Here is a 27,805-nt window from a genome sequence, read left to right on the forward strand (position 1 = left end):
GAAATAGAGCCATCTACAGGCAGGAATGTCTCATTGCAGGATTCACCACTGAAACATTGTCCTGAAGTTGCAGATGAATATAATCTGAACTGTTTTGCCTTTTACAGTTTATGAGGCATACAAAATGACAGTGTGTGTGTGTGTATGTGCGTGTGTGAGAGAAAGAGAAAGAGAAAGGGAGAGAGAGAGAGAGAGAGAGAGAGAGATATGACTAAATAGAAAAATTATAGCTAAGCAACTGCCTGAGATTATAACAAAAGAAAATAACCACTAGGAGCAATACTTAACCACATTAAAAATGTAGAAAATATTAAAACGCAGCTTTATTAGAATATGAAACCTTGGTTACATTGGCCTAGAAAGTCGAATAAAGCCAGGATAAGCTTGAAATGTAACAGCATCCAGTAAACAACTCTTATATGTTAATATGGCCAGTTATATCAGTAAATATCACTCATTTAATAAAAAGAAAAAAGAAAAGAAAAAAAAATACCTGTATGGATAAATTATGTAACAGTTTTGTGTGCTTTTAGAAAAGTAGAAAATTCTGAACTACAATAAATGTCATTCAAACTCAAAAACAAACAAACAAACAAACAAGCAAAACATCTAAAACATTAATACCGCTAAAATAAAATGGTCCATAGCTGATGTACATGGTCTATGTATGTGCATAAGAAAAGCAAATGTTTACACTTCATTAACAACATCTCACAGTCATTTATACACCATACAACTAGCTTCACAAGTCATTCTAGATGTTTTAAATTCGAAGTTCAGTGTCTCATCAGTCAATCACATTTGCCTTTATATTCAACACCACATCACCCAATCACAGTTAAAACAGCAACTGATTGATCTCAAAGAAGGCACTGACAAATGGATCTGGCCCTTCCTCAAATATATACACAGAAAGGATATCAGTAAGAAAATAATGAATTGGAAAAAGGACCAGGCAACCTTGTTTGTTCTTGTCCAGTGAACTGCTCGGCGATTACTTTCCAAGTGTTATGCAGACATTCCTATCTTAATCCCCCACAATTAGAAAAAGACAAAAAATGTAAAACAGCTCACATAATCCCAACTAAACTTCAACGTAACTCCACCTGTTTCAGTGGCAGTTTCTTCTTGCTAATTTAAACCCATGAATCTAAAAAAATAAATAAAAATAACAGAAGTACACTGAAAGCATTGAACGTGTCCATTGTCAAAAAGTCTTTTATGGAAAACCCATGTCAACAGAAGACTCTGTTCCCTCTTGCATGTCTTTCAAGACCGAAGGCAAGTATTCTGAGGAGAATGATAAACAGTGGCAAAAAGCTAGCATTGATTATTCCAAATGTAATCAATTTGTACATATAATTCAAACACATACTGTTTTATATCAATGGAAGCATACATTTCTAAATTATATTTTGTTAATTTTAAGTAAGTGAATGTGTGAGTTACTGAGTGGATAACTAAATGAGTGAAAGAGTGAGTAGGGAAGGAGTGAATTAATTAGTAACAAGCAATGAGTGAGTCAGTGCGTGAGTTTGTGAATAACTGGATTTGAGTGAATGAGAGAAGGAAAGAGTGAGTTACTGAAAGAATAAGTGAATGAGTTTGACATCAATATCAATGACAATTTTGTTCAGGAGAATGTAGAAATTTGTGTAGCTGCTGTTCACTGATTGAACACATAAGCATGTACAATCTATGACAGAAGATCATAAATAAGGTACCTACACATACAGGTGCACCTCAGAGAAATAGATTATCATCAAAAAGTTAATTTATTTCAGTAATTCATTTCAAAATGTAAACTCATATATAATATAGATTCATTACAAACAGACTGATCTATTTCAAGTGCTTATTTCTTTTAATGTTCATGATTATGGCTTATAGACAATGAAAACCTAAGAATCTTTATCTCCAAAAATTAGAATAATCAATACAAAATACCTGCAATGGTTTCCTAAGCCTTTAAAATGAACCCTTGTTCAGTAGGCTACACAATCATGGGGAAAACTGCTGATTTGACAGATGTCTAGAAGGCAGCCATTGACACCCTTCTGCTGTATCCAAGCATATTAATGGTAAGTTGAATGGAAGGAAAAAGTGTGGTAGAAAAAGGTGCACTAGCAACAGGGAGAACCACAGCCTTGAAAGGATGGTCAAGAAAAGGCCATTCAAAAATTTGGGGAGATTCACAAGGAGTGGAATGCTGCTGCAGTCAGTGCTTCAAGAGCCACCACACACGGATGTATCCAGGACATGGGCTACAACTGTTCCATTCTTTGTGTAAAGCCACTCATGGCCCAGAGACAACACCAGAAGTGTCCTTCCTGGGCCAAGGAGAAAAAGACTGTTGCTCAGGGGTCCAAAACATCACTGTGCTTGACTGGCCAGAATACTCACCTGACCTAAACCCCATAGAGAATCTACACAGCAAATTCTCCAGTGTAAAATCAACACTATTAGTGTTAACTTAACACTGAGAGTGTTAAATTATTACACTAACAGTGTTGATTTAACACTAATAGTGTTGATTTAACACTGGTGAATTTGCTGTGTATAGGGTTTAGAGAATCTCATAGAGAATCTATGGGGTATTTTCAAGAGGAAGATGAGAGACGCCAGTCCTATCGAAAAAGCTATTGACTCGAAAGCATGTTGCTCCCAGACCTGTCTTTAATGTCCAGCATTAACAGTATCCCCACAGAAGTCACCCATGCCATGTGCACTAATGCCCCATCATTGATGTTGGCTTCTGAACATTTGAAATATTGTCTTTGTTTGAAGAAAGACAGGGATAATTGATAAATGAACTCTAGGGACACTACACAATCTTTTAAAACCCAATTAAAAAAAAAATGCAGCCAAAAAACAAAAAAATTATATAAAAATAAAAATAAAATAAAATAAATAAAAAAATATAAATCTACAACAATGCAGACGAGCTGAAGGCCACTATCAAAGCAACCTGGGCTTCCAAAACACCTCAGCAGTGCCACAGGCTGATCACCTCCATGCCACAGCGCACTGATGCAGTAATTCATCATCAAAAGGATCCCTGACTAAGTATTGAGTGCATACACTGTACATGCCTATCAGTAGGCCAACATTTCTGTATTATAATATTTTTAATTGGTCTTATATTATATTTTAATTTTCTGAAACAATGACTTTTGGGTTTTCATTGGCTGTAAGCCATAATCATCAACATTAAACATAAATATAATCAACAATAAACATAAACACTTGAAATAGATCACTCTGTTTGTAATGAATCTATATAAAATGAGTTTCATTTTTCGAAGTAAATTACTGAAATAAATGGACATTTTGATGATATTCTAATTTACTGAGATGCACCTGTACATTACAGATTAGAGATTGGACAAGTACCTTGTTGTGGGCAACGTGGTCAGCAGCTCTGTGTAGAAGTGCTCTCTCGTCTCAGGTTCAGCACCCTGATCATGTAACATAATCAATTAACCATATATATATATATATATATATATATTTAATTATTTACATTATGTTCTTCTATGTAAAATGATTTTGGTAGAAAGAAATCTTAAAATAAAGCTTGTACATTATAGTAATGAACTTTACTATAAACAGTCTGTCAATAGTGAATAAACAACTCAAACCTACATAACAGATTTCTGTAAATACCTGATATGCGTTTGTGTTTTCTGCGTGTGTTCTGCTGGAGTAGTTAAGTTCCAGCCACAACTCATCAGTTTGGATGTTTTACTCTTGTCTGAAACATTCTACACTGTTCTCATGCAACCCAGCCACAGACAAAATAAACGTCTGGACACATCCATTTGGATCTAATTAGCACAAACAAAAGATGCATAATGCTTCGGTAACCCCTTGTTTAAGGAGTCTTTGATGCTTTGATGTCTCCAGAGGTGTTGATCCAAACAGGCTATGTCATTATAAGTGTTTAATTTCCACCGAGGGCGGCACGGTGGCGCAGCAGGTAGTGTTGCAGTCACACAGCTCCAGGGGCCTGGAGGTTGTGGGCTCGATTCCCGCTCCGGGTGACTGTCTGTGAGGAGTTTGGTGTGTTCTCCCCGTGTCAGCGTGGGTTTCCTCCGGGTGCTCCGGTTTCCTCCCACAGTCCAAAAACACACATTGGTAGGTGGATTGGCGACTCAAAAGTGTCCGAGTGTGTGAGTGAATGTGTGTGTCTGTGTTGCCCTGTGAAGGGCTGGCGCCCTCTCCAGGTTGTATTCCCGCCTTGCGCCCAATGATTCCAGGTAGGCTCTGGACCTACCGCGACCCTGAATTGGATAAGCAGTTACAGATAATGAATGTTTTTCCACCGGTTACTTTTCAGCATTCAGTGTATTTTTGCAATAACTAAATCTTACTGAATTAATCCATATTTAACTTGGGACGTTATGTATTAAATGCTTGCCTTCAGAACTGAATGTATATTTGAACTAAATGAACTGAACAAAATGAAATCGAACTGAACTTGAACTGAATTAAATGTGAATTAAGTAGTTACACACTCACACTTGGTGCTGCCGAACAAATTCAGCAAACTCTCGATCCTTAGCATAGAGCTCAAGAATTCTAATCCTGTCTTGTATTTCCTGTGGACAGAGATCAAGACAGAGAGAGAGAGAGAGAGAGAGAGAGAGAGAAAGAGAGAAATGGAGGAGGGATATGACAAAGCTTCAGTGTTACTGGTCAATGATGTTTCACACACACACACACACACTCTCACACACACATGAAAAGCAGTCCTCTGATCAGTGCTTAGGTGGGGTTTGAGGAAGGTAATTGTGCTGGAACAGATATGCTATAGTCCCTAGTTGTTACACTACAAACAGAAGTATAAGGTAAGTGTTTCTACTAAAGTTGTTAGTGAGAAAAAATACAACATAAGGGAATTTTGTACTTCCTCTCACAAACCACCTCATTAGAAACATCTAGAGTAGACAATGGAAAATACAAAACTTTAATAAAGTGGACACTTAAATACACCTTCATTTTGCTACTTACTAAGCACCTACTAAGGTATGGTGATAGTAATACACTGGTCCCCACCTCTTTGGTGAGCTGGCTGTTTTCATAGATGTGGCATAGCTCCTCACTGCTGAAGTCACTGGACATGCCTCTGCTGGCTGGAACTCCAGAGTAGCCCTGGTTGTAGCCAGAGTTCACATCACTCTCGAACATGGGGTTGTACTTAGTGGCTCTCTCCAGTGACGGCACACTGTCAGCATGTCTGACAAGGCACAGAAAGAGAGAGAAAGACCGGCAGAAAGAAAGAGAGAGAGAAAGAGAGAGAGAGAGAATGGGGACATTCTTAATAACAAGTGTAAGCTAAAGGCATATAGCAATCTACAGTATTGAGCTGTGGAGCAGGGGAACTGTGTCCTCTGGAGCTCCTTGCAATTGCCACCCCATTTCCAAAAACGTTGGGACATTGTGCAAAATGTAAATAGAAACAAAATTCAATTTGCAAATCATTTAAACCCTATATTTAATATAGAACCGTACAAAGACAACAATTTAAATGTTGAAATTGAGGTTTAACGTTTTTTGAAAAATATTTATACTGAATTTGATTTGAGCAACACATTCAAACAAATGTACATTGGCATGTTTTGACTGTGTTGCATCACCTTTTCTTTTAACAATACTAGTGTTTGGGAACTGAGGAGACCATTTGCTGTAATTTTGAAAGTGAACTGTTCTTGCAGATTCTGGCTTGTTACAGGATTTCAGATGAAATCTTATTTTCAGTGGGTGGCAGGTCTGAACTAGTTTAGCTTCTGGACCCTTCTACTAAGGAGCCGTGTGGTTATAATCCATTCAGAATGTAGTTAGGATTGTCATACTGAAATAAACAAAGCCTTCCCCGAAAAAGCTGTTGACTGGATGGAAACATGTTCCTCCAAGACCTATCTTTAATGTCCAGCATTAACAGTACCCCCACAGACGTCACCCTTGCCATGTGCACTAATGCCCCATCATGGATGCTGGCTTCTGAACATTTGAAATTTTATCTTTGTTTAAAGACATACAGGGATAATTGATGTTTGGATAATATTTGCTAAATGAACTCTAGGGACACTACGCAATCTTTTATAAACCCAATAAAAAAGCAGACCAAAACAAATCGACCAAATAGATTCCTAAAGCACTGTTTACAACAGTTCTTCAACAGTGATTGCAGGGATGCCAGTTTGTACCTGAATTCTCTGATCATACAGATCAGATAACAAATACAGAAAGTGACTTCATGTTGTCAGAATGGTGTAAGCAAGAAAAATATAGTCAGAATTAAATGTGCTATGGTCACTAATTCACCCCATCTTTGTAGTCGTAACCATGTTCTCAAATCCTTTTCTCTTTATATTTTTCATCTTTGGCCTCGAAAGTTAAAATAACCATGATAAAAATGATGAAAGGTTGACCCATTAGAGAGAGAAACAGAGAGAGAAGCGAAATGTGGAAAGAGTGAGATGATTACTCAGTGGGGTTCTCTGCAGGCTGAGAGCTGATTTGGGTGTGCCCCACCTCTCAGGTTGATTTGCCCCACTCAGGCCACTGTGACGCAGGCTACTGAGCGGCTCTTCCAGATCCCCCACTGAGACATTACATCACCTACTCTCTGCTAGAGTTTATATATGTAGCCTACACAGACACACACACACACACAGATCAACCATAACATTATGACCACCATGTTTCTAGTCACTCCTCATTCTATCAGTTCTACTGACCATACAGTAGCACACTGTAATATACACTGTAGTCCAACTGCATATTATGTTTACCCTTTTAACATGGTTCTTTAATGGTCAGGACCACTACAGAACTGGGATGGTGGAGTGTTGCTAAAGTTTTAAAGCCACAACTGGTCTGAGAATAATCCACCAACAAAATATTCAGCCAACAGCATCCTGTGTCGACTGATAAAGGACTAGAGGACAACCAACACAAAATGTGCAGCAACAATTGAGCTCTCGGATTTTACATCTACAAGGTGTACAAATGAGGTAGCGAGTAGATCTTGTGTTTAAAATCTCCAGCAACATGTGCTTTTGTGTATTCAGTTGAGCTGAGAGCATGGACAGTGTATATACGGTTAAGGAGGTGGTCATAAAATTATGTCCGCATTGCACACACACACACAAAAACAGGGGCCAGTTGATCCTTCTGGGAATCTGCATGAATATGACTAGTAGGTTTTTTATGTGTAAATTAAAGCCAAAGCAATATATGCTGTATAATTACCCACTCGTTCATCAATTATTTAGAAATATACATTTATATACAGGTGGCATGGTGGTGCAACAGGTAGTGATGCTGTTATACAACTCCAGGAACCGTCGTTCCTCTGTCTATTTAAGCATATTTAAACACAAACACTCCAGCTTTATTGAGTGCATGAGAGTGAACAATGTTTATGCAGGCTATTTAAGAGTTTTTGCAAATTATGAAAAGGTGCATAAAAACTTAAATGGTAAAGGCTGAAAAATACCCAAATATCACAATTTTTAATGTTGGACAAGGTGGAAAATTTAGAATATCAGAATGATGAAAATGGGGGTGGGGGATTCTAAATTAACAATAATGTTTTGGATGGTGTGAGTACAGTGTGAGCGGCTGTCCCTTGGACCACAGACTTTTAACAGACTCCTCTGACTCTCCTTCTCTTTCTCTTCTCTTCACACTTTAGAATTACTCTCTTTTTGTACCAGCATCACCTGAGATTCGTATTTTAGTGTATATGTACAGCACTGCGCAAAAGTCAGAGACCTAACAACATATATTTTCTTTCCTGTCAAAACATTCAAAACTAGTTGTATACGACAGAAACAAGCCCCAACAAATAAATATTAAATCAGACTTTTTGATGAAAATTTGTGTTTGGTATAGACATCTGTAAAAAACATTTTGACCAAAGCAAAACCTCACTCAAACATCTTCATCTGCCTGGTTTCTATGCCATCCCTGAAGACAGAAGTAAAGTGGATGGAAATATGTTTCCTTTTACATTTTTTTCTGCCGATATGACTTTATTGCACATCATATTTGTGAATTTTTGGATGGAAACCCTTGTGTTCACAAGTGGTACTGTCCTGTTGAACTCATCATAAGCATCCAGATGACAGGCCTCCCTATGGCCACTCCAGGCTTAGTAAATTTCCTGTGACACCACCTAAGTTTTGAATTGCTTACCATTATCTCATTGCTCTAGACAGACTCAATTTCCAGTGAAATTTCTTTTCTTTACTTGAACTCCTTTGTAAACATTATATAATTGAACATAACTGTACCATATTCTATATAATTGTAGATTTTTAAGTTACATTGATTTCACACAGCCCATTTCATCTCCTATATTTTATAACTTTACATATATACATATACAACTGTGCAGTACTTTTTCTTCTGACAGTAAACATAGCATATTTCATTCAACCAGCAGAAGCTGCCTCTATTTTAACAGTTAAATAAGAAACCAACAAATTTGTGAAAGACATTATAACTCAGAGAGTATGTTAGGTCACTCAGAAAAGGTAAATAAACATTGGTTTGAAAGCTAAGCTCAGTGGAGGAAAAAGTTCCTAAAAGAAAAAGTGCTTCATCCTGGAGCACTTCTTTGTTGTTCTTTGCTAGCTTCTAAAAACACCAAAAACACTGCCCTTGGCTAGGCTGGTTCTTACTGAACTCTGTGTCCTCATGAAAAAAAAAATTCTGAATTTTAAACACAATCAAGGCTGTGTTGATATTTTCTAATAAACACGTCTGCGTTTGTTAATCAGCCACAAAATGGCAGCCAAGCCTGAGGCTCTGTAGCTTTGAGGCTGTGGGAGAAGGGAGCTAACTCTTTGAGCCTCAGCAGAAAACTAAACATTTCAGGATTCTTATTTACACCATGTCCATATGATCAGTGTCTGACTATTTACTCATCTGAAGCCCATAAGCTTATACAGTGTTTAAATTGACGTATTTAGGCCATGCTTTGGTTCCTCGTAGATTAGGCTGACTTTCTCCAGTCTAATAGGCTTAGTCATAGTGGAAGTGTAATGAACTTTTGACCTTTATATGCAAAAATCTCAAATGCTTCTCACTAACACGTTAGCCTTTGTGTATTTGTTAGTGCTTAAGTCTTTGGTGAAGTATACATTTAAACATTAAATTCAGTAAACATTAATATGTTTAAAGACAGTAAAACATTGCATTTTTTAATTTATTTTATTTTATTTTCATTATATTTCTTTGAATATCATTATTTTTTGAGATGTTCTTATCCAAGTGAGGTTACCCAAGAGGAGAATCAAACAGCTTGCCCACCATATGGTGTTGCTATACACCATAGGGCAATACAGTAAAGTAGATGATTCATTACCTCAGTGGGTCCTCTGAGTCGTCTCTGTCATACTGGTCTCGGAGTGTCCTTGCCAGGAAAAAGATGATTCCGGAAGCAACAAGGAGAAATCCAGCAACAGACACAATGGCAATGCCAACCACAAGCGGCTCAGAAACATATTCCTCACAGTGCTCCCCCCGATACCACCAATTCTCTCCAACACGACACCTAAAAACCAATACACCACAAGCCAAAAATAATGGAGAAAACATTAAATAGTAACTGAATAATAGAGAAAGTTGGCACAATGGCAGAACATGTGAGAAGTTTGGTGTCTTTGACCCATGTCTTTGTGAGTTTCATCTGGGAGTTCTGGTTTCCTCACACAGCCCAAAAGCACACGTTCATAGGTGGTTTGGCTTCTCAAACATGTCCACAGTTGCGACTGTGTGAGTGACTCAGTGAGTGTGAGGTGCTGTGTGATGGACTGGGGCCCTGTCCAAGGTGTGTTCCTGCCTTGCACAGATTCCAGGTAGGATCTGGCCCCAGCATGAACAGGATTGGTTGCAGAAAATTTATGAAAAAATGATTAAAACAGGAATAATTTTTAAGGTGGTTTTGGCAGTGGATTAAAAAAATACAAGTAGCTGCCATATTGAAACCCTAATCAGAAATACCATCAAAAGGCAGCAAGCAATATTTGTGAACATGATTAATTATTCTTTTGACAATTAATAACAAAGAGATCTCACCTGCAGATGGCACCTTTGCCAGGTATGATGTCACACTTGCCATCGTTGAGGCAGAAGTCCTCCTGGATGTCGCAGATGCTTTGACAGGGAAGACCATCCACACTGAAGTAGCCAGTGTCACATACACATTCAGCTTCACCAGTCCACTTATTTACCATGCACTTGGAGAACTCATTACAGGCCTGGAACTTACAGGGGTCAGCTTTTTCACCTACACCAACAAAAAGAGGGAGGAGAATAAGTATCTCTACAGTACATAAAACTGATGTTGACATGTACAAGACTATTTTTCTGAGAACACCAGTAAAATCTTCTGTTATTGTTTATTCCTTCTTGTTATGAGACCCATCTTTTCTCTATCATTTAACCATTTTAAACACCCGTTTTGGAACATGCAGCTTGTTTCATTTAGTTTTCAATTAGTTTTTTTTTTTTTAATTCGGTGACTATATTTACCACTGGCTACTGTTTTTTGCATTGCTGACAATTATTACATTAATATCAAGGTGCTCCTAAAATAAAATATTATGGTCCAAAAATAAACAACATTTTGTGTTCTTAATCAAGAGGTTGGGATGACTCAGCATTTAGACACTGTGATGAGGAGCGTGATAAGACCCCGGCTCAGACAGATTACACTGGCCTAGCTTAACAGGAACAGAGACACACACACACACACATAAACACGGAAGATGACTCACTCGGACAACGTGCGCATTGCTGCACGTCTCACCTGAGAACAGAATGGTCTGCAAATGGAAACACTCAGTCTAAATGCCCAAAGCCAGTTTTGCTAAGCCAGACTGGACAGCCCAATTCTAATTTACTTTTCCATCTCTGCATTCTCTTTCGGAAACCAGTAGGAACTGTTTTCAAAATTAGTAGCATTTACAATATAACAGCAATAGTTTATAACATGTCTTAGCACTCTTTTTTCACACTAAATCTAAACATATGATTATAGGTATATGAGATATTAGTCTGTAAGCAAACAAATACAGATGAGCACACTTGTATGCTAGAATAAGATATTATCCCCTAAAGAGCCTTAGCAAACAATCTCAGACACTATGGGTATAGTCCATAAACAATCCTCTATAGATGCTCTTATATACAATGATTGAATTTATTAGTTTATAAACATCCTCATTTAAGGATCATCCTCATATTTCCTGTAAATTATTTTAAATGATATTATCCACAAACCACCTCAAAAATACTAATGTAAATTAACAGCTATTTGTCCATAAACAACCTCTATAAATGTTCTAACAAAATTTTTTTCTCTTATCCACATATGCTTATTATGAGTTCCCATATAATGAACTGGAATTCTACTGTAGCTCAGTTTGCTTGGCTGTGAAACAGGTACGTGACAATATCAGCATTATTCCAAAAAGGTGTCTGCTACTAATATCACACTGGCTGTTGTACAGCTTAAAATATGATGCTCATCCTTGCACTGACGTCAAGCAATTAGATGATATAAAGAAAAAAGAAAAACCTTCCTGATTCCAACTTTAGTTAATTTAACACTCAGGCACAATCTGTGACAAATGAGACATGGTCTACTGAGGAGGTGATCATTTACTCTCCAGTGGAATAATATCCTAGCCAGGCTTGGCACTCCTGTCCTTACAAAGTTCACAAACTGTACCAAGAAAGTGGCAAAACAAAGACAAAGGCTCTCATTGTGTCACTGTTGGTGTTCAAATTTGTAATCTCTGGATGACAGAGCCAAAACAACAGGGGCCCCTCAATTTAGGATGCTGAAATCATAAATAATGAATATATTATGTGGCATGTTGTGAATGATCTGTTGAAAATTGCAACAACACATAAGACCTATCATATGATGTTTGCAAGTTTCCTGGTAAAGTATGTTTAGAAATGGGATCTATCTGTGAATATACAATTCTGTAAGTATCTATATAACAGGCCAAGAAAATATTTAAGTCCTGTTTAGCCCACCTAAAATGCACCCACTGCCCCACTATATCCTATATTATCACCACTTGATCCACCTGATTCAACATCCAGAGAGTACTTGTCTATGGCAAGGTTCATGGTCTGGTAGGCAGTGTTGCAGAAATCCTGCAGGATAACATAGACTGCAGAGGTCACTTCGTGAGGAACTGGCTTGCCAAATTTCATCCTGCTGTTGACCACAATGCTGCCATTCCTGAAATTTAGGATTTCCAGTTGCTGGAAGTTGGAAAGATTGGACTGTAGGTATGGCACCAGCTAGACACAAAAATGAACAAAAATGAGACACTGGGTTAGAGTAGAGAAGGCACATTTATTTCAATACATCATTAGAATTAGACTAAGACTAAAAGTCTTGAATATAATAATATTTTGTATATCATAATTGGTTAGGATTGTTCAGCAATGGTTAAATATGCTTCAACAATATTGTTGGAAGAAGCTAAGCACCTCGAAATGTCTGTCTTAGGACTAGAATATAAGCAAACAAATCTAAGTAACATCAAATTAGCAACTGGCCCAAAGCTCTGTCTTCCTGAGGAGCACCGAGCCATTGAATCTCTAAACACAAAATAAAAACAAAATAAAACATTAAAACATTTAATTAAATAAATATGCGCATTTCCGTTAGGTACTATCAGTTTTTTTAATCAATTACTGATATTCAACAAATAGTATTTACTCTCATTTAAATATTTTTTCCTGCTTGTTTACTTTTTATCCCATTTTCACTTCTATTATTAATTATGGTTTTAACTGTTGTTACAGTATTTACCACTTTATGTAATTTAAATCTTAAAGGTGTTTTAAATCTTTACACTCACCGTGTTATTCACAGGTGAATTTGCTGTGTGGGTTTACAAAAAAAGCTCTTTGACACACTGAAATTCTTCAATGGAACTGCAAACATTCATTCATTCATTATTCATTATCTGTAACTGCTTATCCAATTCAGGGTCGCGGTGGGTCCAGAGCCTACCTGTAATCATTGGGCGCAAGGCGGGAATACACCCTGGAGGGGGCGCCAGTCCTTCACAGGGCAACACAAACACACACACACATTCACTCACACCTACGGACACGTTTGAGTCGCCAATCCACCTACTAACGTGTGTTTTTGAACTGTGGGAGGAAACCGGAGCACCCAGAGGAAACCCACGCGGACACGGGGAGAACACACCTACTCCTCACAGAGGGTAACCCGGAGCGGGAATCGAACCCACAACCCCTGGAACTGTGTGACTGTGACACTACCTGCTGCGCCACCGTGCCGCCCTGAACTGCAAACATTTCATATTTATTATTATTATTCAACTTACTCCTCACTGGTATGCTACAGTTATCTTAATCCAGTATTTATGGTAATGTATTAGGTACTCTACTACCACAGTGTTCATAGTTTTTCCTATATAGGCATAAACAAATTAAATATATCCTATGACAAGGTGTCAAGGTATATATAATCATAAGGTTTTTGGGACACCTTTTCATATGATCATAATCTATTAAATATGGTTCTGTAAAAGCCTTACCAGTTCCAAAAAGCGTTGCTCTAAGGCCTTGTATTCAGCAGAGCTTTTGTTGAACAAATCATCTGAGAACATCATGTTTGTGACCCGAAGACTGAAAAACACCATCAATGACCGTCCAGGACTAGGAGGCATGGCAGCCATTGCAACACTTGCCATGTCAGTGCCCTGAGGGAGCCCACTGCCATTGTCATCGCTGAGGCTTGAAGTGTCATACTGGAGGATTTCAAAGGAGACATCTTGGTTAGTTATGCTGGGGTTGTCTGGAATGTGAGCCTCTGTAGTCCTGCTATCATAGTCTTCACTTTTGCTTGAAAGAATGTGATCAGAAACACTGGAAGTTGATAGGATGCTCTCTTTATATAGATAATTCTCGGAAGACACTTCTGCATTAATTATTCTGTCTGTAGGTCGGAATGTTGGCTGGAAAAATGGAGGTACCATTGTAGATGGTTGATCCCTCTCAGAGCTATCTGTGTCACTGGGAATGACTGAAGTTGTTGCAGGTTGAATTGCAGTAGATATGTCAGCTACATCATTGCCCTTTTCCTCAGGTCCAGCAAGATCAGCGATATATGTAAATCCAGTTTCAGTGTCCATGTCCTCAGCTTGTATCAAAACTTTTGAAATGGCCTCTGCAGGAGCAAAATGGGTTGATTCATACGTGGGTAATATTTCTGTTGTTGAATAAAGCAATGAAGAATCCTCAACGGGGGCAGAATCAGATATTCTAGTGAAGGGAGACTCCTTCTCAGGTGAGAGGGGGGTTGATGGATCTATGCTTGATCCTTCAGTGATTGCTGGAGCAGTTGTCGCCAGTAAGATTTCATCAATGCCAAGATCTTCAGATGAGATTTCAGAAACTGGAGCTTCTGTGACTTCAAGCATAGTATCCACCCCTTCCTCATCAATAATCTCCACACCATTACTTAATTTGTCCAGCTCTGGGACAAAGATAACAGGTAAATCTGTCACATCTTCAATAACGGGTTTCTCAGTAGCGCCAGGGTCAACGGTAGGATCTCTTACTGTAACAACTTCAACATTTTCTACAGAAGGATACTCTGTAAAAGCCCAGAGAAAATGTTCCTCTGTTATTGTGTCCTTTGACTTAATGTCTGGGTAAGATACAGCTTCTGATGTTACCACCATATTTGCTGGTGTAGTCAAAACAGATGTACCCTGGACATCATCTTTGGGCCTACTCTCTTTAGTTTCAGGCATAGTTTCAGGCCTATTTTTAGTAGTCTCAGGTTTATACTCAGTAATCTCAGGCTTGTTCTCTGTACTGACATGCCTACCTTCAGTACTCTCAGACTTATTCTCAGAAGTCTTTGGTTTATACTCAGTTGTCTCAGGCCTATATCCAGTAGTGTCAGGCCTATTATAAGTAGTCTCATGGCTGTAAACTGTTGTCTCCTTTACGACAGGAATTTCTGTTGTTGTGTAGACCTGTTCTGGTAGGTCAGTTACAGCAGGCATGTAAGTAGAAAATTTGCTGGAATCGTATTCACCGTAAATCCCAGGGGCCTCTTGGGTCTGCATCGATAGCTCCACAGTCAGTGTCTCCATAGTCCAGAAGACTGGAGCCTGGTCTGTGGTCGTGTACTGAGGGTGAGTGCGGATGTCTTGAGTCACTATTACCCTATCTAAGAATGGATTTTCAGAAGTCACATCTGGGGCAGATATCTCAGGCTCTAAATGTTCTTCGTCCTGTTTCATCTCATGGTCTTCCCCAGGGTTTTGCGTAGTCTTTTCATCTTCCTGAGAGTCCTGTTCTGAGCTTTCTGAAGGTTTGTCTGGAATCCATGACCAGATGTTAGACCCTTGGCCATCACCGGAGAAGCCTGATCCAGAGCCCAGGTCTATGTCCATTGTCTCTACCACATGTGGAGGTCCCACATGAGGGCTTTCTGTCCTGATTCCCTCCGTAGTGTGGACTTCAACTATAATAACTGAGGTAGGGTTAGCAGAGGTTGTGGTTTCTAGGAAACCTTCTTCTTGGATTGTACCATCGTCTAAATTGGAGTAAAGCAAAATAAACAAAGAAACACAGGCAAGTCAAAGATGAGGACCACTTTATATAGGAAACAGGTTCAATATCATTTGGGCTATAGCTTGGGAATTATTGTTAAATTTCAGGGATTTGGTTGGGTGGGCTGTATTAAAGTTTGAACCAAAATGAACTATAAATATAAAGCTTACTCTCTGCGCTAGCCTTTGAAGCTATGCTGGTGGTTTCAGATTTCAAGATGGATTCAATGTCCATGTTCTTCAGTGGTTCTTCTGCAGGAGGTGATGTTGGACTTTCCTCAAGGATGATAACATCATTTTCACTGGCCAATTCACCCTGTGAGCTCATCCAGGGGTCATAAGGGTGCACAGGATCAAAGAGAAAATCCTCTTTTTTGAGGAAGAGGTCATTGCTGCTCAGACCCTGTCGAGGAATATCAGGTGGCTTTTCTGCAGCAAGAATGTGGTCCTAAAATGAAGGGGAAGAAATGTTATGACTTTACATGAATACTTGCAGATATTATCATCTTTTTGGCTGTAAATAAATATTATTTGTATTAATAGATTAGTTGGATTATTAAAAATATATATAAAGACAGAATATTAAAATTTGTTACAACATTTCAAAGAAATGTAATGCACAAAATAATGCACTATATAACGAATAGTGTACAGTTTCCAAAACAGTGTCAGGCTGAATATTAATTGATATTACAACAAAATAAACAAACAAACAATTAATCATTAATTAAATTGATTGTCAACTATTTAAAACCTTTTTTTCAATTTTGTTACATTAGTTTTTGCAAACCTAATTATTTTGACGATCATACAAACATTCTTTGTTTAATGTACTGTATCTAAAGATTCTTGTATTGATTTAAACTAGGAAAACAAATATGCTAGAAATATGGCCCATGAGACGTTGCTAACTATGTTGGTTTCTTTTTTTTCTGCAAGTTAATCTTGTGATCTTGCCTATTTGGAATCACTGCATTGCTCTGCTGAATCCACACTTCACAAGGCATGTGTCAAACTATAGCTTAGAATACTTTTGCATATATGCCCTGATATGAAGAAAAACCAAGCACACATGGCTAAAGTAAACAGTGATCATATAGTCTAAGTGTAACAAATTTTCCCCAAACTACAGTGGAAAGATTTTCAGGGGAATGTCTGTGGAAAACACAGAGTAGAGATGCAGACAAGACACAAATACTGTACACCCACCTGGTCCCACATGTTTCATTGTGATGAAAATATACACATCCAACCAACTATTACATACTTGCCCCAGCTAGAAACCAAAAACATCAATAACTATATCAGTAGTATCTGTTCTTGGCAAACCGAACCTTCTAGCATGATAAGTCACACTATAATGCTTTATGTCATACATAACTCAACATATTTTTTCAAGCTAAAACATAGGTTGGCATAAAAAATAATGACCACAGGTAAAACTGTATGTAACATATATATGTGACTTCCAGTATACATGTCTCTTGACCTATGGCAGTAAGAATAAGCAAGTAATAAGTGGAGTGTGACTGAAAAAAAGCTGGCTGATGGTGACATGGAGCAGTCATTAGATGCAAGAAAAAAATCTTTGCAGCCTGCAAGCCAAAGCCCCTTCATTCAAGCCCTTATTGCTAGCCAAAGCCCCGTCCACCGTAACAGGCTTTGCTTCTCTTTCATCATGTATGTAAACAGATTATAAACAAAAATGATGCAGCTTTGCCCAAAGGACAGCAATAAAAGTCTGTCTGTTAAAGTGGACAGATTCAATAATGAATTAGCTTCAGATGTTCTACTAGTAAATGGCCCATACGTCAGTGCCATTACCTGTTTGTGGAGAGAGAGGGAGAGGGAGAGGGAGAGAGAGAGAGAGGGAGAGCATGAGAGAGAAGCACATGTTCCTGGAGGCAGACTTCAACGGTGTGCATCGGCCAAAACAAGACTGTAAATCAGTTTTAATAAGGGTCGCAAAAGGAGTGCCAGATTTTTTTAAATGCAAAGGGGGAAAAACAGAGTAAATTCTGAGATTATTGCCGCATTCAGTGTGTCTCTCTAATTAAGTGATGCTCGCTGTGGAAAGTGGATCACCCACAGCAATAAATATCTCAGTGTACCAATGAAATTGAAAACAGGCTCTATTTTTTGGGGGGGTGGGCTTTTCATGGCAATGGAGCTAAACAATTTTCATAATATGTCATGCTTAGTTTGTGTCTAGAGAACACCTCCCATGGAAAATAGACTTGAATATTTTAACAGACTTGTGGCACTATCCCATTGCTGTGGCTATAATCGCTTTTAATTATGTACCCCAAAGACCCAATTTTAGAGTTGGGGTAATCGCTCTTATCATGCAGTGTTAAAACCTACATATGACTGCCATTAGTGGGTATCATTTTTCATTTAACAGCAGTCACAAGGTTGCCAAAGATTTTCTCAGGAGCTCTCCAATTTGCACTTGAAAGGATTGCCCACCACTGCCGAGAAAAAGGACAAGCAAAAGTGCTTGGACGTCAGAGAAACGTGGTTTCCCCCATACTCAGGTGGTCCTGCCAGTGACCACAGACTCACCATCATGTCATTGGAGTCGAGCGGTCTGCCGGTTGGTTTGGAAAGAGGCAGTGCCTCCACTGCAAAACCAAAACAGAGACAAATCACATCAGATTGTATTTACTAGGCATAATACATACTGAGTTCTTCTCAAGGCCAAGGGGCAGGCAGGAGGACTGAAACAGGCGATAAGGACAAAATACTGACTAGTGATTGATTCATGCTGAGTAACAATGTTTCCTTCTATATAGAAGGTACAATTTCCACTAGTAATAATTCTTGGCCATAACCCCTACACTAAATTTGCCTTAAATCTGTAGCATGATTAGAAATGTAAGACTCTCTGGATAAAACATTGTAAAACTAAATATATTCATGAGCAATACATTTTGAGCAATACATCATCTCTTGCCTTAAGGAAAAACCTAAAGATACTGGATGCAATCAAGTGTGGAATTAGCTCTAGCATGAGAATCAGCATTACAATAATTAGACAAATCTTCACAGAAAATCACTCAAAATAATCTAAATAGGATTAGATGTCTACCCAATGTCATGGTTCACATTTCTCAGATCGATGAGAAAACAAGGATGTCTTAATTACAAAAAAATTACATTAGTATTTACATTCATTACTAAGGAAGCAGATTTATGCAACAACTGGAAAATAGGGAAAAACTAATAACTTACTGAGTCAGAGACATACTAATTTCACCCAAGATGAAACAGTTCTCTGCTAAGTTACCAAGTAATGGTAAGTAAGTTAGCAACAACAAATTTGCAGAGGCCAAATTTTTTATGTTTATTTTCAAAATGTTAGATTAGGCAACTATATAATATTTCTCCATTAAAGTGTGCAGAGTTGCTTTCTCTGTAGAGATGCCAAAAACACCATTTGACCCAGGTCCCCAAATTTTTCACATGAGTGTATACTGATAATAGCTGTTTTCTAAACCCTTAAACACTAACCCATAATTGCCCAATTAAATAGCTTTTTATAAATGTTATTCTCTCTGTTGCCAGTACTGCAAGTGTGCTTATCCAATAATCCCACATAACAATTTAGTGCATGTCCTACCGTTTTCCAGCTGGAGAGAGTCCGGATCAACATCAAGAGTGGTGTTCCCATTATTCCCGAGGGTCTCCTTGTGCAGGGCTACGCTGATGTAGTTCCGGAAGTCTGTAATGGTGTAAACCACAGTAGGCAGTTCTTCTGTCTCTGTGTAGGACTTCTCTACTTGGTTGGAATGGAGGGTGATGTAGTGCATGGTTTCATTGTTAATTCCTGTTCCATCTCCTTCCAGAACAATGGCATAGTGTACCACCACAGCCAGACCCCTGTAGAGTGGACAACGGTCAACTGAGAGCAATGGTTGTAATGAAGAGTATTAATAGGTGGATTTTCCCCTCTTTGCTGGGAAGACTCTACAGAAGATATAGGAATGTTGATATGAGAATTTGTTGCCATTCAGCCAATTGATGCCATTTCACTCCAGCTCACGCCTGGTTCCAAGCAACACAAATATGGACTAAACATGATGTGTATATATGAAATGTACACAAATTAGCCACAAATAAAATCTCCAAACTCAAAACTGCAGTTCATAAATAAACACAGAGGTTCAAATGGACAAAAGCGAGTAGAGCAATGTGGAGTCTAGCAGAGTGTGTATCATACAGAGGAAAAGCACCACTGGACTAATATGTACCTGATCCAGAGCATCCAAATACATTTCAGGATGTTCTGTTTACACTGAAGGTCTGTCTCATCTATCTGTGCCCCTTAAAATTGTTCAATTACTGCAATTAAGGCTGCAAGACTGTTGCTAGGGAGCAGCTATTACTAGAAATGGAAAAACTAGCAAATGATGTGCTAGAAAACATACATAATGAAAAGGTTAATTCGTCTTATTATTATTAGAATCATGAAGGACTGCAAACATTAATTCCTTAATTATAGCTAACATTAAGGCCGGCCTTAAATCTGATGAAAAACATATTGTGACAATATGTACTGGCCTGACAAAAATATATATTTTTTTCATGGCTGCCCATTCATCATAGAATATTTACTGATTGAAAAGGACAATGACAATATGAACTGGTAGCAATCATTCCTTGTCTAATATAATCACTATAGCTGGAACATCCAACCACCTGCTAATGTAAAATATCTAATTACAATCATCAATTGTCTTAATTATATATAGGTTCTGTTATTTAATGAAAATAAAATGGGCTGATGTTAACACTGGAGGTTGCTGTTGGTCAGTTTATTCAAGTGTCTCTACATATTAAATATTATATTAATATATTAATATATTAATATATTATTATTTATATATTACTATTAATATATTAATTATATTAATATATTAATATATTAATATTAATATCTCTACATAGTAAATATTAGTTAGCAAAATATAATTCTAGTTCTTAGGTCAACTAGCTTTCAGAAACTGCATGCATTTATGCCCAATGCTCTGGAGCCAAAGACTTGCTAAAAAAATTAAGAATAAGAAAATGCATTTTTTTTTTTTTTTGCACAATGAGCTCTGACCTAGATTTTTCCCCTCTTTTATTCCTATTTAGCCTCATATTTCTTGATGAGTGAGAGAAAACCTGGTGAGTTTATGGCCAGATCAATTTTCCCTCCCCTGACAGGCATAATCTCCTTCATAGTCCTGTATCTTTGGCACTACGGCTTGCTGTCCTTTTCTGCAAAACCCTCATTGTTCAGGTGCTTTAGGGGTTCTTGGGGAACTCACAAAATGTCATTAACTGAGAGGAAAATTTCCCCAAACCACAAAGAATCCAACCTCAATTAAATGTGACAGAGGAGAAAATTGAAACAGTCATTAAAATGTAGATTGAATCCTGTATATTTGGTGGGCTGTCTTATTTCAATTAGCAGGGTGACCTTCGTAAACCATTAGTGAAAGATGCATTGCAGAAATACACTAAAACATGTTTTGCCAAGTATTTGTAAGCACTTCTACATTAAAGTTTACCTTAAACGTTGCACAATTATCTTGTATAATCAATATAGAAAAGTAATAATATCACTCAGCCCATTGCTATATGAAGGCTAAAGCTGTATAAAGCCCCCCCAGCAATGGACTGTGAAGCAGTGAACTGCATTTTCTGCTGCTGAGCTCAGTCTATACCTTGTATGAGTTGGTGTGGCACATGTGATCTTCCCAATACCAGTACCTGACCTCATATTTAAAGCCATTACAGCAATGTTCCAAAAGCCAGTTTCCCAGAAGATTAGAAGCTGTTACAGCAGCAAAGAGGGAGAAGCATTCTAATAACACACTTAATTTCAGAAGAAATATTGAATTTGCATGTATCCTATCTTTAGTCCTTCAATTCAGCCCACATGGCAAATACCAACAAACCTTTGGAATATTCCCAGCATATTCCCTCAATTGCCAAGATAACTATATGTTGTTCCTGTCATAAACAATAATACCAAAACTTCAGCCATTAGCTATATAAGAGGAGCTCAGAAAATAATATGGAATGTAAAACAAAAGGGGTTTAGCTTTTGGGATTCCTCTGTGCCAAAACCCAGACACATGAATTTCTCATTAGCTGTTTGGGAGGAGCAATGGCCTCCGGGTTCCTGCAGCTGCTGTGTGATATGGCAGCACAGGGAACTCCATAGCTGCCAGGTCAAAGATTTATCAGCCTCTCATGTAATTTTGCACAGGTATGAAAAATGCTGTTTCAACATTCTGCCCATGCACATGCTGTATTCAGTCTGTTTTGTGTTTGGACCATATGATGAGCCATAAATGCCTCATTTTTCTATAAAGATGTATGACTGTTAAAACTTTATGTAGGTCAGAAAGTGTGGTTTCAAATGGAAAATAGGCTACTCACCCTTGGATGTCTTTTTGTGGCCTGGTTTTAGGGATTTATTTGAAAAGAAAAAAGAAAAAGAGGGGAACAAAGTTTAGGATCACAACTGATAGCTCTTCTACTGGAGTTTGGAAGGTTATAGGAATATTGCATTATATAAGTCAACTGGTGTCTTCACCTGAATTCAAGTATAAAAACACTCTTGAACCCTGGAAGGTTTTCAAAGGCATCTTCAATCTGGGGAGAGGGAGAGAGAGAGAGAGATGATGATGATGTGAAATGAATATTAGGGAGTTTCCACAAGCTATGACATCTCTACATTATGAAATCCTGAGCAATCCTGAGAAATGGGAATGCATCTGGAAATGAACATTGTCTTTCCTACCAATATCCAGAGCTGTCAGTTCTCTGAACCTTGCAAGGTAATTTATGATAACCTTGGCTCTCTGTTCCAGGTATTCCCATAAGGATAACCTTAAGTGCCCAAGGTGTATATACTATATGTAGGTTGGACTTTCCTGAATGCATCATTTACCTGGCCCAGAAAACAATAAAAATGAGCAGACCATATCTTTGGCCAAACTCTTCTGGGGCTTTTATAACACAGCAAGGAAAAATGAGAATTGAGAAGGAGAGTGATACAACTTGGAGAGGCAAAGTATGTGGACACTGGAGAATGAGATTGTGGGCACAGGTTGGGCTTGAGATTTCTAGAATATCATGATGTTAGTTTCTGGCCATATATCAAGTATACTACCTTAGAAAATGCAACATGGCAGGCCCACAGCCCTGCAGAGTCCACTTTTCTTTATGTTTCCCTCTAGGATTGAAGGTAGGTTTGGAGCAGTTCATCAGGACAACATTTCAGAGACCTCATCTCTGAAAATTCTTCTTGGTTTGGGGCTCAATCAGTGTTTCCAGAGAGACTTACAGGTCAATTTGTTGTTCAGATCCAGCTAAAATCTAGGTCTGCTAAATTAAAATGAACATTTCCAGATGTTCCTGAGAGTTACACTATGGTGTGGCTCTGCGAGCGGTTTGCATTTTCCTTTAAAGTGGTTAAATCTGGGGTTTGGGATTTGATTAGCACTTAAGGACATACACTACATGGAGCTTACTACCCACCTTTTCAATGAACTGTTTAGACAGCCGCTGGTAGTAAAAGCTTGACGAATCTCTCAGGGCATCATCATAAATCTCTCCTTTTAGTTTGATGCTCAGCTCCACAACATAATCCACCATTGGACGCACAGGCCGAGACAGAGTAGTGTCAACTTCATTACCAATCTGTCCAAAAGGGAAATGACTTTCAGGTTACAAAGGTCCCATCATATTAAATTTTACATAGTTAAGGAATAAGAGTCTTCATAATATAAGCCTTCATATTCACTAAGATACTTGAAAATAAACAACAAATATTGTTGTAACAGCTAGTGGCCACTCACCATTTTGTTTTCTTCAAGAATATCATTGGAGAGATCTTGTGTGGTGGTATGCAATGGAGTCGACAGGGTGTTCTTTTGTGTGTCCATTTTTAATTCATTTAGGCCCACTGTGCTTTCTTCCAGTTTGATTGATGGGGTGGGTTTATCATCCTCTATTTTAGGTGTCTTTCCAGCAGGACCTGTAGTGCCTGGATCAAGAGGTGCTTCAGGGACACCCTCAAACACAGCAGGACTAAGAGAGTCACCTTGCGTTGTGATTTTAGGTGTAGAATCAGGTATCAATTCAATATGTTCATGTACTTTTTTTACCTCAGTCTCTATCTCCTCTATAACCACTTTAGGTGAGCTCTCATCCACCACTATTTCGGTTAATGTTGATGCTGTGGATTCAGGAACCTTAGGTGCCTCAGTAACTTCAGGCGTGTCTTCATCTATAACCCTAGAATTTTCATGCACATCTGATATGGATTTGTCCTCCGCACCCAGAGTTTCATGTACGTCTGAAGTTGTGGCTTCTAATGTCTCACTTCCCTTTGCAGATGCTTCTCCAAATCTAGGTTTTTCTATGTCTGCAAGTGGAAGAGATATGTCTTCTACCACAATTGTTTTAGGTAAGTCCAATGCTGTCTTCTCCCTAGGTGTTTCTTTTTCCATTGCAAAACCAACCCCTACTGTGGTGGGAGTGTCATCTTCAGTGCCAGGAGTTTCATCTTTAGATTCAGGAGTAACCATATCTTCATCCTCAGTGCCAGGTAAAACCTCAGATGTTACCTGACCATCTTCTGTGTCAGGTATAACTGCAAATGCTTCCTCTTTATTGTCAGGTAAAACCTCAGGTGTTCCATTTTCAGCATCAGGTATAACTGCAGATACTTTCTCTTCAGTATCAGGTAAAACCTCAGGTGTGCCAACCTCAGTGTCAGGTATAACTGCTGGTGCTTTCTCTTCAGTATCAGGTAAAACGTCAAGTGTGCCATCCTCAGTGCCAGGTATAACTGCAGGTGCTAGCTCTTTAGTATCAGGTAAAACGTCAAGTGTGCCATCCTCAGTGCCAGGTATAACTGCAGGTGCTAGCTCTTTAGTATCAGGTAAAACTTCAGGTGTTCCATCTTCAGTGTCAGGTATAACTGCAGATACGTCCTCCTCAGTATCAGGTAAAGCCTCATGTGTGCCATCTTCAGTGTCGGGTATAACAGCAGGTACTTCCTCTTCAGTATCAGGTAAACCCTCAGGTGTTCTAATTTCAGTGTCAGGTATAACAGCAGGTACTTCCTCTTTAGTGTCAGGTAAAACCTCAGGTGTTCCATCTTCAGTGGCAGGTATAAAGGTTGGTACTACCTCTTTAGTATCAGGTAAAACATCAAGTGTGCCATCCTCAGTGCCAGGTATAACTGCAGGTGCTAGCTCTTTAGTATCAGGTAAAACTTCAGGTGTTCCATCTTCTGTGTCAGGTATAACTGCAGATACGTCCCCCTCAGTATCAGGTAAAGCCTCATGTGTGCCATCTTCAGTGTCGGGTATAACAGCAGGTACTTCCTCTTCAGTATCAGGTAAACCCTCAGGTGTTCTAATTTCAGTGTCAGGTATAACAGCAGGTACTTCCTCTTTAGTGTCAGGTAAAACCTCAGGTGTTCCATCTTCAGTGGCAGGTATAAAGTTTGGTACTACCTCTTTAGTGTCAGGTAAAACGTCAGGTGTTCCATCCGCAGTGTCAGGTATAACAGTAGGTACTTCCTCTTTAGTATCAGGTAAAACCTCAGGTGTTCCATCTTCAGTGTCAGGTTTAAAAGCAGGAACTTTCTCTTTATTATCAAGGAGAACAAAAGGTGTTCCATCTTCAGTGTCAGGTATAATGGTAGGTACTTCCTCTTTAGTATCAGGTAAAACCTCAGGTGTTCCATCCTCAGTGTCAGGTATAAAGACAGGAACTTCGTCTTTTGTATCAGGGAAATCCAAAGGTGTTCCATCTTCAGTGTCAGGTATAACAGTAGATAATTCCACTTTAGTATCAGATAAAACTTCAGGTGTTCCATCTTCTGTGTCAGATGTAACAGTAGGTACTTCTTCTTTAGTATCAAGTAAAACCTCAGGTATACCATCTTCCTTGTCAGGTATAACCTCATGTGCATCATTTTTAATATCATATATGACTTCAGGTATGCCATGTTCAACATCAGTTTCTACCTCAGTTATTTCTACATCATTATCAAAAATAACCACAGGTGTGGTATCTTCATTACCTGATGTGACTCCAAGTGTGTCAACATTATTATCAGGTGAGACATTTTTAGCAGTAACATCATGTATGACTGTAGGTGTGACACTAGAATCATGCCTAACCTTTAAAGCAGAGTCAGATTTGCCATCATGAACTTCAACAACAATTTCAGGTTTGACCTCAGGTGTAATCTCTGTAGGTCTTGTGGACGGGTTTTTGTCCTCTATAAGTATATCCTCTGCAGTCTTTTCTGTCATTACTTTCACAACAGCAACCTCAGTTATTTGCACGACTGTAGGATGTTCTGGTACTGTAACTTCAGGAGCAATAGTTGTACTTTTTGTTACATCTGTAAGTGTGTTTTTTTTAACAGAATAGGCATCTGTAACAAGCTCCTTATGTAAAACTTTTACTGTAGTTTCAGATAAGTCTAATGTAGTAGAATGAGGTGCACCTGTAGTGCCTTCAAGTTGATCCTCTTCTGTACCACCAGTGGTTCTCCCTACAATAGCAGCAACTGGTATGCTGTCTTCCAAAGATACCTCATGGGTTGGAGACCCAGGTAGAACTCCAGCTGCCCCTTCTTCATCCAAATCAACTGCAGTTATTTCTTCCTTATTAGCTATAGTACTCTCCTCTGTGACTTCAGTTGGATCAGTTACTTGAAGCTCCCCTTGTGTGAATCTCCCATTGTCTGGCTCTGGTGTGATATCTTCAATCTCATCCTCAGTTTTCTCTTCAGTGTCCTGCACTACAACCACATGTGTATCTCCTTCAGTCCTTTTTGGTGATTCCTTATCTGTGGCATTTTCAGGTAAATCATCCTCATGAGGCTTAGGCACATCTTCCGCAACAACTTTCCCAGGTGCCATTTCTTTAACATCATCAAATTTGTCCTTAACTGAACGTGTATCACTACCCGTGTTGGGAGGTTCAACTTTAGGTGTGTCAGATAAGTCCTCCAGAGCTGGAGGTTGTTCAGTATTGTTCACCACCAGCTGTTCATATTTAGTGGGTTGAGGTGTGCTGTGCAAATTAGGGCTAGGTGAAAACTGTACTGCTGTTCCTGTTTCATGAGTATAATGAGTGTCATCATCTGTTACCTGCATTGGTTCTTGAGGTGACCCATATTCTGGGCCTACTGTGATTTCCTCTAAATCAGAATTAACAAAAGTGCCCACACTGGCCTTTAAAGTAGTCTCTGAAATGTCCCTGACTTCACCATCTCCCAAGGCAACTTTTGATGTTTTAGTTGTACTTTCTCCAGGGGCTTCCTGGTTCACCTCCAGTTCAGTGCTGAGGCTTATCTGATCAGTTGCCTGACCGGTGACTTGTGTCGTGGAATTGGGGCTTATCCCTTGCAAGTCCTCAAAGGTCGGGGTAAGAGTAGGCTTAGAGGTGACCTCTAGAGTAACTTCCAGTCCTGTGGCCATGCTGGTGGCTGCGATTAGTTGTACTGTAGTCTGCACTGTTGTAACTTTAGTCTCTGTTGCAACAAATGCTGTTTCCTTTGGAGCAATTGTAGTCTGTTGTGGTGTAAATGTAGTCTGTTCTACATGTATTGTAGAGTCCCCTTTTGGATTTATTTCTAGGGATTTTGTTGGTGAAGCTGATATCGTTTCCAGTAACAAAGAGAGAGAGAAAGAATGAGAAAGGGAAAAATATGAGTTTATGAGCTCCAGATTTAAACTTTAGACATACCACTACCTTATTACATCCATACAATATAGCACTGTTGGTGCTTTTTCATCAGTTCCTAAATTGCACTGATTACCATTAATGACAAAATTGCTTACTGGCCACTTAAAACAAGGTGGTGAAACCACTTATTTGTGTTTATGCCTTTTCCTCCCAGAGGTTACATCACATTCAGACAGTTAGTTACAGCAGTTTAAAAGGCTAACAACTGTCTGCATGTACTGATACTGTCCATTTGTCAGACACCACGACTAAGATGGATTAGCAGCTATTCTGAGAGCAACGTAGGTCCTGGGCCTCATGCAGACTAATGGCTTTAGTGAAACTGAACAACAGGTAGGGAGAAAATCTGTTATGTTGCCAAGCATAATAAAGAGCAAATGAAAAAT

The 27,805-nt window shown here is 38.7% G+C and overlaps 1 protein-coding gene across 1 annotated transcript; it reads right to left on the reverse strand.

Annotated features, from left to right (window-relative positions):
* Positions 1–388: 388 nt before the first annotated feature.
* LOC136677386 (mucin-17-like) lies at positions 389–27,151 on the reverse strand. Its single transcript, XM_066654908.1, has 15 exons — positions 23,501–27,151; positions 23,181–23,342; positions 22,234–22,292; positions 22,077–22,097; positions 19,264–19,523; positions 18,207–18,265; positions 15,813–16,089; positions 13,611–15,625; positions 12,117–12,336; positions 10,093–10,303; positions 9,380–9,568; positions 5,059–5,239; positions 4,522–4,601; positions 3,394–3,458; positions 389–1,290 (listed from the first exon to the last, which is right to left on the reverse strand). Exons 1-14 carry the CDS (start codon positions 27,149–27,151, stop codon positions 3,413–3,415), a joined length of 7,431 nt encoding a protein of 2,476 aa, XP_066511005.1. The 3' UTR covers positions 389–1,290; positions 3,394–3,412.
* Positions 27,152–27,805: the final 654 nt, after the last annotated feature.

Source organism: Hoplias malabaricus, chromosome X2 (assembly GCF_029633855.1).
Source record: "Hoplias malabaricus isolate fHopMal1 chromosome X2, fHopMal1.hap1, whole genome shotgun sequence".
Taxonomy (NCBI): Eukaryota; Metazoa; Chordata; class Actinopteri; order Characiformes; family Erythrinidae; genus Hoplias; species Hoplias malabaricus.

Excerpts from the sequence above, each read along its gene's own strand:
- LOC136677386 (XM_066654908.1), bottom strand. The coding sequence starts at position 27,151 with ATGGCCACAGGACTGGAAGTTACTCTAGAGGTCACCTCTAAGCCTACT. Across the intron at positions 15,626-15,812 it reads TTCAAAGGCTAGCGCAGAGA|ACGATGGTACAATCCAAGAA; the intron begins GTAAGCTTTATA and ends ACTCCAATTTAG. Across the intron at positions 9,569-10,092 it reads GGCAAAGGTGCCATCTGCAG|GTGTCGTGTTGGAGAGAATT; the intron begins GTGAGATCTCTT and ends ATTGGTTTTTAG.